At 42.5% G+C, this 14,576-nt stretch overlaps 1 protein-coding gene across 1 annotated transcript in view; it reads right to left on the bottom strand.

Annotated features, from left to right (window-relative positions):
* The window catches only part of ash1l (ash1 (absent, small, or homeotic)-like (Drosophila)), a 46,297-nt gene that overhangs the window by 21,573 nt on the left and 10,148 nt on the right, over positions 1-14,576 (bottom strand). Inside the window, exon 4 of the mRNA XM_077589938.1 lies at positions 5,801-10,184. Within this exon, the coding sequence (XP_077446064.1) occupies positions 5,801-10,184 (4,384 nt within the window). The remainder of the gene's footprint in view (positions 1-5,800; positions 10,185-14,576) is intronic.

The following is a 14,576-nucleotide window of genomic DNA, read 5'->3' as shown; positions in this document are numbered from 1 at the left end:
AGAGCTCACTCAGTGGGAGCCTCGGGGTCGCGGAGCAGATGGTGGAATTTCCCAGAAATGTTTCAAAGTGCAAGCTCCGGAGAACATTACGACGGCTGCCCTTGCGCCAAAATAAAGCCTTTTGGGCGGGCGGCTAAGATGACTTGACACCGCGGAGGAGCAAAGTAAAAGTTGAGATTCCATTTAAGTCTAGGCAGCGGGCTGACATCGTTGCTCTTATCCGAAAATAGAGCTCTCTGGATTGGTAATTGTGGAGAGCGCGGAGGAGCAAATGGAAGATTAATTTTCCCTCAAAATAATGACGGCAATAAAGATGACGTACGTGGTCTTAGTGCTTTAAGAAATCGAAAGAAATTTTCAATATGGAATTCAGTTTGCAACAACGAGCCCTGGAGATTGATGACAACATGGCCATAACCATGGGATTTGGCAATCGTCTTGACAGTGTCATGTCCTTGTACAACAAAATATTTGTACAAGAAAAGAAACGGTGGTCACCACGTTCTTTGTGTGTCGAAAACCTCTCACAGAAAGAAGCTCTTCATGTTGCCCCTATGGCGCCCCATGAAGATTCCATCGATGATCCAATGCCTCTGAAATCTGACGAAGAGGACTTGGACTAAAGCTTCCAATGACCTGTTTTTGTCCATTATTATTTAAATCAAGTGGATAGGAACTATTTTCACTGTAAGTTTAGTACATTTTTTTATAGATTATAATGAGATATTAATACATTAAAGTTTTTTTCATATGCTTGTAGCTGGAATATTTATTAAATACACTTCTTGATAATTGTACTTGTATTCATGTATAGGCGTGAAAACATGTATTATGGTAGTAATAGTAAAGGTGATCCTACTTCACGTTTTTTTGATTATCACAGCCATGTCTGGTCGACATTATCCGCGATATTCGAGGGATTACTGTACATGTTTTCGTACCGATGCAAAAATATAAGTACACTAATACAATTATCAAGAAGTGTATTAATTATTGCCGTTATAAGCATAATTTATATACAAAAAAAAAATGTAAATACCTTACTGTACTCAGTGAAAATAGTTCCTCTTTGCTTGATATTAATAATAATAATAAAACATGTTAATTGGGAGTTTTAGTCCAAGTTCTCCTGCTAAATCCTGACCTTGAAAGCATGTGCCTTTCAGCGAGCTACAGCTCCGCATTCGGGATGAAACAGTTTAAGAACCAGTCCTCTGTGGGGGCTTTATTCTTGTTTTTTAAAGGATGAGGACGGTCAAACTTGTAGATTAAGAATGGCTTTACCATGAAGCCAGCAGCATTCTCACACATGATGATCTGCACATGCAGTTCATCTTTGAATAAGAATGCTCATGAAGGCATCCAATTCCAAAAAAAGGCCAATCTCATCCATGTTAATAACTTTCTCTGGAAGATAACCATTCTCTTGAAAAAAAGTAGACGGATTTCGCGGAAGGGAGAGAGAGATTGACAGAGGGGGGGAGACTTTTTGCACGACAACGCGCTCGTAACATAACCTAAACATTTTTAAATGAACTTGGATTACGATGCAGACACACTCAAAAATAAATTTAATCTAACCTTACACTAAGCTTAATTCTAATTTTGTTTTAAATTTTTGACTCTATTTGCCCCACCTCCACCCTGGCTTTCAGATGCAAGGGTTGTTTGCTTTTGTATTCCCTTCAAAATATTCCCAAAATGATGCACACAAATGTCCTCACAATAGGATAACGCACAAGCACTTGCCAACGAGAAGTAGTTAATATGCCATTCGCACTGACTAACAGGAAAAAACACTAAAAAAATGCAACGTTCCGCCCAGTGCTCGCAGAGACATTACACGAGGGAGTTGCGACCACAGAGACATTACATGAGGGAGTTGCGAGGAGAGAGACAGTGCCCATGATGTTCTTATGAGCAGCCTCTCGCGTCCGCTGTCTGCTCGTATATCAAAATTTGTCTCATATCTCAAGATAAATATTTGCTCAAAATTTTACTCGTATCTCAAATTGCTCGTATGTCGGGGCACTCGTATGTCAAGGTACCACTGTATACTGAAATCCCTCATTCCATTATTTCTCATTTGTCCCGATTCCCACACTCTAAGGCCTCAAGTACTCACCTAGTCAAGTCCCTGACCATCAGATGACCCCAAATACTAAATTTTAATCCAGGATTACAATGTCTTGGTTTGAATCAAAAGAAGAGTGAGCATAAAAGATGGCTTGGCTTGATATTTCAAATGTGTGCGCTTGATATTTCAAATATGTACAAACATATTACCCTATTACTGAGGTTCTGTCTACAAGACAACAACAACGAGACTCTGGTGAAGGCTAAAATGTAAAATTAGACCGCGTCTCATATTATGGGCATTTGAAATCAATGTATACTCTAAAAATATCTTTTGGAAAAATACTCCACCCCTTCAAGTTAGACGATTCTTGGCAGAAAAGCTACATCAACAGCAGTAATCCGAATTTCTAGTGCAGTTGTTATGTATTTTTCCAAGCCCATGACCACTACTAAGAGGTACCAAATGTCAGGCTGTGTGCAAAGATTATGTTACAGTCTCACAAAGAGACCTCTTCCAGGAACAACATTTTATGCAGCCAGAAATCTTACTTCGGCACACAAAGCAATGCTTCTGAACGCGACTGAAGTGGACCAGTCCAAACAAAATTAAAGTTGACAACTCCTAGCCACAGACCAAGTATTCGTGCACTGCGCTGCAACTTTAAACTGTGACACTCTTGTCAGGTCTTAAAGGGGTAGGGATTAACACCTATTTTTTAAGCATACGGTATCATTCCACACATTCAAGTCACAATTTTACTTCAGGCTGATTTGTAAAAGCTATACATTTCAAAAACAACGTAATAGAAACTTGTCTTTGCATTATGGTAGTCTAAAAAGGCTTTTTTTCTTTTTAAGAACATTTTTACATCAATCTGGTGTCGTACCAGTGCAAAGTGGATTGCAGTCAGGTGCTTCTTGTTTTCTGCAGAAATCTCATTGGGAAAATTGTCTGTGCTGGATGGGTATGAACAAAAACCTGCACCCACAGCGGCCTTCGAGGACCGGTTTGCCCACCCCTGAGTGAGTTAGGCCAATGAGGAGATCTGCTGGAAGAAGCAGCACCTGACTGCAATCAACTGATTACAGTTGTAAGAGAACAGATTGGCGAAAAAGTGTCATCTTGGTGGGTTGGAAGGAAAACCTGCACCCACTCAGCCCTTTCTGGAATGAGTTTGACACATGGTTTAGACCAGACCTGGGCAATTAATTGCACAGAGGCCCGCAGTGGGTGCAGGTTTTTGTTCCAAACCATAAGCGAAAACCTTTCCACCAATCTGGTATCTTAGAAGTGCAATGAGTGGATTGCAGTGCCTTTTGTTACAGCAAAAATCTAATTAGTTAAACTGTCTGTGCTGGATCGGATGGAACAAAAACCTGCACCCACAGGGGCACTCGAGGACCGGTTTGCCCAGGTCTGGTTTAGACAAACAAGGTGCTGATTTAGTGCTGGTTTAAACCTTGTATGTATGGTGTCTAGTATTGCCTAAATTTAATTTAATGGGCAAAAAGAAAAAATACATTTACTGTATAGTATTTATTATCTACATTTAATTACAATAGTAATGGTATGGCAAAAAATATCAAACAGTCATTTAACCCATGTCCTGCTATTGACGGTACTAGACGTCCACTCAATTTGATTTGGAGAAGGGTCTTGCGGCAAAGAAACAGATGGACATCCATCATCCTCAATGACAGTGAATGAGTTAATGAAGTAGCCTTTCAGGTAATAACTTGTTTACACTATTGTCCATAATTGCACAACTTGTTCCAATGTGTATTAGTATTAACAACCTGTTTTTGAAATATTTAAAATAATTTGAAGCAAGTACTTTTTTACTTAATTGCATATATATCTTAAGTTCAATAAATGTTCAACCAGTCTAGGGTGTAGTATGCCTTTCGCCTGAAGACGGCTGGGTTAGGCTCCAGCAACCCCCGCAACTATTTCGAGGATGTGCGGTATGAAAGATGAATGAATAATGTTTAGAATTGTATTGATGAGTTTAATTATTATTTTACATTAAGATAACGTTTTACAATTGCCATTAATAATCAAAAAGTTTAGGGGAAAAAAGTGTATCTGCTTAAAAATTGGCAAAATGTGACTGTTTTATTCAATTATTGTTTTTACTCTGATAAAAAAAAACAATTTAAATGTGTTAAGAGTTTTTGGGGAGTTAACAATCATAAGATCCTAAAATATTTGCTAGATGAGTCAAAATAGTTGGATATATTGTAAAAGTAATCAAGGGATTACCGTATGGGCCCGAATATAAGACGATCCTGATTATAAGGCGACCCCTTTTTTTCAAGACCCAAGTTTGAAAAAAGCCTTTTTAACACCAAATTTAATTTTTATACAGGAAATGAGAGTATGTCTGAAAAAATTATATATGATTATATTCGAGAGATAAAGCATGCTATTTTGCACCATTCAAATCATGCAAAAACTGTAAATCACATCTTAATATCTGAACATTTAAATATGTAATGTAAAATGCAATCACATTTGTAAATGAATGGCTTCTGGTATTTGAAATGTAAATTAACCAATCTACTGTGATAAAACAACAAAATTGCGATAACTGCATTAACCACCAAAGAGTTCAGCATTCGCTTTAAATATATCTGACGCCATCTAGCGTTGTGAACAGGTATAATGTCTAAAACCCGAATTTAAAATGACCAACGCTTTTTCAGTCTTATTTCAATGCAAAAAACATCATTTTATATTTAGGCCAATACAGTCGTCATCTCTCTCATCTCGTTTTCTGAAACGCTTTATCCTCACTAGGGTCGCGGGGGGTGCTGGAGCCTATCCCAGCCAATCGCAGGGCACAAAGAGACAAACAAACATTCACGCTCACACTCATACCTATGGGCAATTTAGAGCGTTCTATCAGCCTACCAAGCATGTCTTTGGAATGTGGGAGGAAACCAAAGTACCCGGAGAAAACCCACGCAGGCCCGGGGAGAACATGCAAACTCTACACAGGTGGACGGACCTGGATTTGAACCGAGGTCTCCCACTGTGAGGCCAAAACGCTAACCACTCATCCACCGGGCCACCCCTACAGTAGTCATGAGAAAAATAATCGTTTGGGACAACCCTGCAGTATTCCATTCAAAACATGGAATATGGTATTATGTAAGACTACAGTGTACCTTAGCATGTGTAAAATAATGCTCAAGGACCCGTGCAAACCCTGTACTTATCTAAAAACATTTTTACGCCGTGAACAGGTGCATTTCAGGATCTTATTTAATGAGCATGTGGCAGTTCACACTAGGCTTTTCTGATCTTTAATTTTTGTTAATATGCATGTTTTTGTGTTTCTATCAATAATCAAGAGGAAAAAAACAAGAACATTGATTCCTTTGTCAATACTATGTAATAGGTCTTAGTGGTAATCATACAATCAGAGTGATTACCTATTAATGTCATTAGCAAGCTTATTTAATGCTGACATGAGGGCTATTTTGGGGATAATAAACATTTAACTGTCAACCTGAATTTAGATTATGAATTTCTAGGTTGAGATGCTTTCAAAAGAAGAAATGTACCCAAGGACTCGGACTTTTTTTGAGTGCTAATTGTTTTTTAATGTTAAAACTAAAAATACAGGTTAAGATGATAAAATTACTGTTTTCTAAAAATAAAGAATGAACCAATTGTATTTATGACATCTTTAAAAAGAATCCAAATTTGACTTACCTAATTCTCTTCTCTCTGCTGATAATGATCGGTCTTTCCTTGATGTTCCGTCCATACGGCAGAAGCTGCTATTTTCTGGTGCCGTCTCATTATTTCTTTTCCTGCACCCTCGCAGGTTAGTGCGAGTGAGCGCAGAGGCGAAGAGATTTGTAAGATTTGGAGAATCATGGCCCCTTGGTTCGACATCTTCTGTGGGTGTGAGGGGCCCCTCATCCTCACTGTCAGAGCAACCAGGTATTTTGTCTGGCCGTGCATCAGAGAAGGGTCCCTGACTGGGCAAAACATGACGACGTGAAAGCTTAGAATAGTCAGTCTCAGAGGTGCCTATCCTGAACCAAGGCTCTCCTGAGTGCTGGCCTTTGGAAGTACTCCCAAGAGATAGCCTGGAAGGCCCCAGACAGGATAAAGAGCTTTCTTTGCGCTTGTACCTATCTGCTGAAGACGATGAAGAAGAAGAAGGTGAATTGGTTAATGTGACACCTGCTTGTTTGCTAATACTGTTGCTGGAAGTGCTTCGTCCGAAGCGGCATCGTTGCAAAGACTCTGCCATTCCCAGACTACCACCTCGCTCTCCTTTTGCTACTGCTCCACTGTCGGACAAACCTGCCCCACCACGGTTTCCAGATCCACTTATTGTTTCTGCTTCATCTTCTCTGCCCTCATCAGCACATCGCTCTCTGTGTTTGTGCCTATGTTTGTGTTTGTGGTGCCAGTTGAAAGACAGATCAGAGGACATTGGTGGGTAAAGAACAGGGGGCCGTCCTCCCAGGTACTCCTGTCTAAGCAGCTTGTGTTTTTTCTTGTGAAATTTTGAAGGGTTTAACAAGAGATGAGAGGGGTGGTGATGGTGCATGTAAGATGTTGGAGGAGGTGGGGGGAATGTTGGTGAATGATGAGAGTGGTGAGATGAGGCTGTGTGGGGTGATTGGTGGTGTGGGTGAGGATAAAGAGCACTAGCTGGAGGATAGCCCCTGTAGTAACCCAAACCAAGGGGTCCAGATGAATAAGGAACACTGTAGGAGGGATGGTAGAAGCCTCCACTGGATAGAGGGAATCCAAGCCCTGGTAGAAAAGGAACCTCTGGCATTGAGTCTCTGAGTTTTGGTGGCCGCCCTCGTTTCTTTTTCATGTCTGGTTTTCGAACATAGTGCAATGGATCACAGGAATATGCAGGATGGGAATAGAAGCTACCAAAATTAACCCTGAAGATTGTGGGCAGGAGATCTCTGTGAATGTAATGATGAGGTGGAGGGCCACCAGTTCCACCTATGCCAGTGGCCCGGCTTCCCACTCCTGGCAATCTATTAGCTCCTGGTGCTATATTTATGCCACTACCAAGACGATGCCCAGTGGTACGATGCGCTATGCGGATTTCACTCATCCTTATAACAATCTCATCCAGTTCAGCAAGAAAGTTGGGGTCGATCCGCCGAGAACGGAGCTGTAGGTATTTCTTCTTGCGTTTTCTTTTCTGTCTCTTGAGCTTTTCATACCCTGGGCAACCATGACTACGCCGTTTACATTTATGTTTATGTTTTTCCTTGTGACCCATTATGGAGGTGGAAGGAGCAGCCGGGCGAGGTCTCCGTGTATCAGGTGACAATCTTGCCATATGTGGTGAGGGAGAAGGTGAAGGATGTTCCACAAGTAAAGATGAGTGGCGTCGCCTGCTCCTAGCATTCAGTCCTATTCCAGCACTCATAGCTGAACCAATAACCCCTGGCATTAATAAGCCACTACTTATCCCAGAAGGCATTCCAATTCCACCCAAGACCCCTGCTCCCCCCGCTTTCTCACCACGGTCAGAGGTGCTGTTGTTGTCTGTTCCAATACCGCTATCACTGGGCACTGTCTCGTCACTATGAGACTCACTTACTGGCGATGGGGTGGCTTCTTTCAGCTCACTAAGGGGCGCAGGGGATGTGGGGTGGAGTGGCCGAGGAGGAGAAAGCTTGTGATAGTGGTAGTGCTGCCTATTGTGGTGGTGGTGGTGATGATGGTATCCCCGGAAAGATGACTTTTTCTGAGAGGTTGTTGCGGATATAGATAAAGAAGAGCCGAGGACTGGACTACGAATATTAGGAGCTGAAAAAGTCGGGGGAGGGAAAGCAAATGTGCTATGACTGTGGTTTGAATAGTGAGAGTGACCAGAAAAGTGGACTGAGCCAGGCTCTACAAAGCTGGCATCACTGATTGGACTGTGGCCTCCACTAGACTGTGAGAGTGAAGGTGAAGGAAAGATTTCTGAGGAGGAATGCTGGTGCTGTTGCTGAGATTGATGGTGATGCATGGGGGAAGTGGTTCTCGGGGACAAGAAGGGCTCTGGTGTTGCAGCTGAAATTGTAGCGCTCACTGGTTTTGGTTTACGGCCTCTCCTTTTACCCATATATATGGTTCCTTTTTTGCTAACATTAATTTGTGGTCCAAGTTTCCCCCCAAGGGAAGCAGCTAGAGAGGACAAAGATTGCTTTGCAGTTTCAGCAGATCCAACCACAACACCTGGAGATACTTTGGGGGGGTCTTCTTTTCTTGGTCCTAATAGGATTTGACTGAGAATGCGTTTACGTTTCACACTTTTCATCTTATTGATCTTGCCTATGATTGATTTCATGATAAGCTGACCATTTCCTTTGTTGTGATAACGTTTTTCACCAACCTCACCTGCCTCAAGAGCCAATGTCGGGGGCTGACTCTCTTCAGGTAAGGTAGGTGGGAGTCGCTTGGGGCGTCCACGCTTTCGGGGGATAGGTTTAGGGGGATTTAAGTCAACCTCGGGATGAAGCACAGGAGGGTCTTGCTCTTCTTTGGATTTCAAAAAAGTTGAAAAAACCTTAGGCGTGGCCGATTTATTATGGGTGCGCCCACGAGCTGGAGCATCAAGCCTTGGCATCTTTGATTTTGGCCTTCCCCTTTTTTTAGGCTGGGGTGAGGAGGTGAAGAGACGTGACATTGTACTTTGTTGCAGAATATTTGGTTTCATCTTATTTGGGTTGGGGGGTCTCCCCACAGATTTCTTAACTGTATTTGACATTTCCAAGCTGGAAGAAAAAGGCATGAAGGTCTTGCTCTGGTCAAACGGAATGTCAAGGCCTGCTCTTTGACTGTGTACCTTGCTCATTGCATGGCCCCAGCGTGGCTTTCTTCCTCTACGTTTTTTAAGTGGTTTACTGTCCTGGTCTGTTGCAGAATCTATGGATGAATCAGGTGAATCATCTCGAAGAGAAGTTAGTGAGCCCTCTTCTCCTTCTGGCTCAGGTGACGATGGTGCTCTTGGCCTTGAATGTTCTGTAGGGCTGCTGTTCCGACAAACATGACTATTATCCCGATTAGGACTACGCTTACATAGACTTGAGCTCTCAGTGCGCAATGACTGATTGCTACCCCCCTTGTCTTTCACTTCTTGCTTTGCTGTTCCTGTTGGAGGACAGCAATTGTTCAAATCTCTGGGGCTACCTTGTTGTCTCAGAGTTGCAATGCCTTCCTCCGCAGGGACAGGAGTCCCTTCTGCATGGTCAGTTTGTGAGGCAGTAGGGGAGCCTATGTGACTTAGAGTCCGTTGCTCGACTGTGGTAGTATGGGAAGATGTAATAGGGCAAGATGACAAACCTGTGGCATAGGATGAGAAGTGAGTTGGACGAGACTGAAGTTTAGAATTGCTACTATTCATGTCATTGTTACCATCCTTTGACAGGGAAGAGAGTCTGTTATTGCCATATATATGTGCTGGACTGCTGCTCCGACTACTACTGTTACTACTGTTTATGTTAATACTGCTGCTACTAGGTTTACCAGTCCCATCTGTTTCCTCCTTCCTTGTTGGTATGACTGGAGGGTTTTCCCCAGCAATGTCTTTGTTCCGAGACCCGTAGGGCCGCCCAGGTGGCCGTGACACTGGTAGAGGAGGAGAAAGATGAACCATTCTCGAATAGGTATTCCTATTGGCCATAGCCCTGTCTCGCTGCTTGGCTGTAGGTGTCATGAAACCTGAGCTTGAGTGGGAAGGAGCAGGGTCAGTCTTAGCTGGTTTGACAGGCTTTGGGGTCTTTGATGGAGGGCATGTGGCTATGAGTTGAGCTAGTTTTTCAGTGACTGTAGGTGCTCCCCAACTTTGGGCTCCTTTGTCTTTATCTCTCTGATTTTCATTGCCGTGCACTGTGTACTGTGGTGGTTTAACACCGTCACTCGTAGGTTCTTTAGATGCAGGAATGGGTGAAGAGGGTGCTGATGACCGAGGGTTGTGTTGTAGGGTTGGCGTTTTCTTGCCAGAAGGGTGAAGTTTGCTGTCTGGAAGAGGCCGATGAAGATTTGAGGGCCGTTCAGGTGTGGCGGAAGCTGCTGTTGTGTCTGACTTAGTGTCAGAAAGAGAATCCATCTTTGGTGTCCCCTTCAAAACACAAAACATAATTAAATTGTCATTAAACAATTTGAGGTTATAATTTGTTTAAAACAAAAACTAACTCCTCTTATAAAGTGCTGAAATAAAATTGTTACCATTGTCCCTTCAGTCAAATGCAACTTCAATTGTGGAAAACTAGCAGGATAATGGCTGAGGGTGCATCACTTAATTTTATTAGTGTCAAAATAGGGACAAGAAAGGAGTATTGTGGCGAGAGGTCATCTTAAGGAGGGAGATGGGTATAAAAGGGCAGACAGCAACATAGACTGAATAGACTGCAAAAGATATTTTGGAAAGGCTTGGAAGCTCTTTAGAATCTGACCAAGAAGGGAATAAAACACAGAAAATAGTTGACTGTGACAAGAAGCCAGCTTGGTGTCATAAGAAAAATAAATTCATGCCATCTATCATTAAGAAGTCAATATTTAAAGTCTATGGATGGAAGGAAAGTGTGGCATAACTATCTTAGTACTCACACAAAATGAAATGCCATCCGAAAAAAAGATAATTTACTTGAAGAACCCAGTACAAAGAGCTGTTCATACTGTTTTACTTTCAAATAGAGCCGGGCGATATGACAAAAATTGTTATCACGATTTTAAAAGATTAGTCTATCGAAAATTATCACAATAACTATCACATCTTTTTTCTTTAAAATTTGAAACTTCAAACTTCTGTCAATAAATAAATTACTTTCTTCATTCAATTATGAAAGTTTGAGTTTGATTTTTTTAATAAGGGAGCGCACATATTAATGAACATTTTCATGTTAATGAAAATCTTATCTCATCTCTTTTTCTGAAACGCTTCATCCTCATTAGGGTCATGGGGGGTGCTCTAGCCTATCCCAGCTGACTCCGGGCCAGAGGCGGGGGAGGCCCTGAATCGGTGGCCAGCCGATCGCAGGGCACAAGGAGACAGTCAACCATGCACACTCACACCCATACCTAAGAGCAATTTAGTGTCCAATCAGCCTACCATGCATGTTTTTGGAATGTGGGAGAAAACCAAAGAGCCCCGAGGAAACCCATGCAGGCAAACCTCACACAGGTGTACATGACCTGGATTTGAACCCAGGACCCAAGAGGTGTGAGGCTTACATGCTAAGCACACACGCCACTGGGGTGCTGTTGATGAACATATATATGTAAATATGTAAGATTGTAGCCAAGGGCTAATTTCCATCTTTAGTCCCTTGCGCAGGTTGAAGGTAAACGATGACAAATATATACACACAAACCCTTACTTTATAAGAAACGAGAATATGAAATATGAGGATTTAAAAAGTATTTTTATGTTTCTGTTGTGCAATAAAAAATAAGACATCTCCCTCCTTACACTATGAAAAGTAAAGAATAAAACCTAGGGAAATTTTTGATAGGTGTCTTCATTTTTATGAATTTGCTTTAAAACCAAAAGTTGCTGTGCTTTTTCTACTAAATAAAATAATCAACCGAAGACATCATCCCCATTGGCATGGAGACTATTTTCAGCCTGACAAAAAGAAACAGTGTAAATTTACCTCACGTGGCCATTTAAGAAAAATATTAATAAAGTTGGATGAACTTAACCCATTTTAACCCAAGATAACAAGTTATAGATTTTTGCAACGTTTTCAGAACATTTACATAAAAAAGGAAAACATCTTGAAATCAAGTAAGAAAAATATTACTAATGAGAACAGTGGGTTAAGGACATGTTCAATAAGCCTGCCTTTTGCACAGGTATTTATGAGGCTTTAAAAAATAAGAAAAAGAAAACGCCAGGGAGAATTCACTGGGATCTTTTAGAGCAGGGGTCTCGAACTCAATTTACCTGGGGGCCACTAGAGGCCGAGTCTGGGTGAGACTGGGCCGCATCAGGATTTCCACAAGAAAAGCACTGATAAAACTTTCCAACGTTATCAAATATCTTTATTTTTTAACAAAAAATAATGAATTAAATAAATTAACTTAAAGATGAATAAAAAAGAAATCAATCAGTAATATAAAACCAAATAATACTAATGAGCATACAGTAGATATACACTGGCTGGCTAAGTAGAGAAAATGAATTATTTTTATTCCGTTTCAAATGTCTGTATTAACAGCTCTTTAACCTTTAACTTTCTGAACTTGAATGGAACATTGAACATGAAATATTCTGAACACGGCTTCTTTTGCCTACTCCTTGCTGCTAGAGACCTGGCAGCGCTTCTTCTCACATAGTCACATTTGGCTTGAGGGAGGAAGCAGTGGAGACCCTCAGTAGAGCTTGAAGATGCTCATCAGTAAGTCTGGACCTGTACTTGGACTTATTGAAGTTCAAGGTGGAGAAGAGCTTCTCACACAAGTATCTGCTCCCAAAAAGGCACATGGTCCGCTTGAACCTTCGGGAAAGTTCAGGGAAGCTGGGGGTCAACTCTCTCAAAAATTGCCCAAGCTTGTCTGCTTCTCCACTCACCTCCCTGAACTTGGCTTTGAGTGCAGAGTTGCACTGCAGGTCAATGAGCTCCATTTGAAGCTCAGGATGGGCATCTTGCACATCAAAGGAGAAGGGGTCCGCAAAAATTTGAAATGTGGCTTTGTGTGTCTTGAAGTCTGCAAATCTGTGATCAAATTCCTCCTGTAGCTTCGAAATGGCCTCAACATACTTCTCACCACTGAATGGTGTGCCTGCATCCACGAGAGCCTTGCATGCTGGGAAATGGCAAAGGTTTGTCTGAGAGAGCTGGGCTTTCCATAACACAAGTTTAGTGCAGAATGCTAGGCAGCACTGACAAGTTGCCCCTGGCCTTGTAGCTTCTTGTTCAGTACATTAAGCTCATGTGTGATATCAACAAGAAAAGCCAAGTCCATGAGCCATTTGGGATCACTTAGCACAGGATCAATCAACTCACAAACGGCGTAGCTAGCTTTGACTGCTGCATTACTGTCTTTGGTAGCCTTCTTGAAGAGATCCTGTTGCCTCAGAAGACGTGTTTTAAGACTGGCAACCTGGTTGGCTCTCTCATCTCCCTGGTATTTTTCGTACTCCTCAGCATGTCTCATAGTACAATTACGTTTCAAATTGTATTCCTTGTGCACCGCAACTTTTTCAGTGTAAATGAGACACGTCGGGGTGCCCCTGTGTTCAACAAAGAAATATTGCACTCCCCACTTTTCTTGAAACTGTCTGTGCTCATCACCGACCTTTCTCTTCACGGCAGGCTTTGAAAGAGACATCTCTGGGGCTCTGTAATATGTTTTTCCACTTGGAATGAGTCTCGGGTTGATCTTTCACATTCAGTCGCGCGGGTTTGTGGCGCATGTGCACTTTCGCTCTCCGTTTCAATCGCGGAGATGGCTACAGACACTGACACAGGCTGGATCACGGATCATAGCGCCTCATTCAGTTCTATGCTGAGAGCAGCGGAGGAGTGTGCGCGCCGAGCGGAGTGATCGGCCTCACGGCTTCTCCTCCGCCCAGCTGATTGGAGGAATGAATGAGTGAGTGAGCGAGGCACTGGACAGCCCGGCCGATGTCCCGCCCTCCAGAGCCGTATACCTCACCGTGATTGGTTCATTCAGCTCCGAACCAAAGTTCCCTCTAATTTTTTGTTGGTCTGAGCAGAAAGACAACCTCCCTGAGCGCACTGAGTACCAGTGTGAGCGACATCATCGGTACTCGGATGATTCGCCTAAAGACGTTTCGCCGACGGACGTTTGACAGACGGGCAGGTCGCCGAATGGACGTTCCACCGAACGTTCATTCGGCCGAACGGAGGTTTCGCCGAAACGGGATTCGAACGCTCGCCCCGCCGGATCGTGTGTGTACAAGTTTTTCAACCTCGGCCCGCGGGCCATATACGGCCCGTTAGGATTTTTAATCCGGCCCGCCGCCGGTGTTGTCCAAATTATAGTAAAAATCAATGTTCGTCTACCTTCAATGGCAGTCCGGGAATAAGCACTCTTGGGCAGGCAGATGTAGCAGAACCGAGCCGTAAAATGACAGCAATCGGGTCAAATCCATCCTAAAACAGCATTTAATGATTAAATACAAATACTGGATGATATCGCGATGGAGGCAAAAAAACGTCTATAGACGTCCATTCGCCAAACGGCTCAAAATGCTCTCAAATTCGGTCAAATCCAGCTGAAAACAGCGTTTAATGATTAAATACAAATACTAGTATTTGTATTTAATCATTAAACTAACAAATACTAGTACGACCTGTCCGTCTGTCAAACGTCCGTCGGCGAAACGTCTTTAGGCGAATCATCCGGTCACGACATCATCATTGCTCGCTATCGGCACACCAGTATCACACCTGCCACAAGCAGGTGCATGTCAATGTTCCCTCTAATTTTTCATGTAAAACATGCTGTAAAACAAGAAAAACATGAGTGGACAGAGCTACTG

The sequence above is a fragment of the Stigmatopora argus genome, chromosome 21 (genome assembly GCF_051989625.1).
Source record: "Stigmatopora argus isolate UIUO_Sarg chromosome 21, RoL_Sarg_1.0, whole genome shotgun sequence".
In the NCBI taxonomy this organism is placed as follows: Eukaryota; Metazoa; Chordata; class Actinopteri; order Syngnathiformes; family Syngnathidae; genus Stigmatopora; species Stigmatopora argus.
Note: the sequence above shows the minus strand (reverse complement) of the source record. Positions and strands in the feature narration are given on the sequence as shown.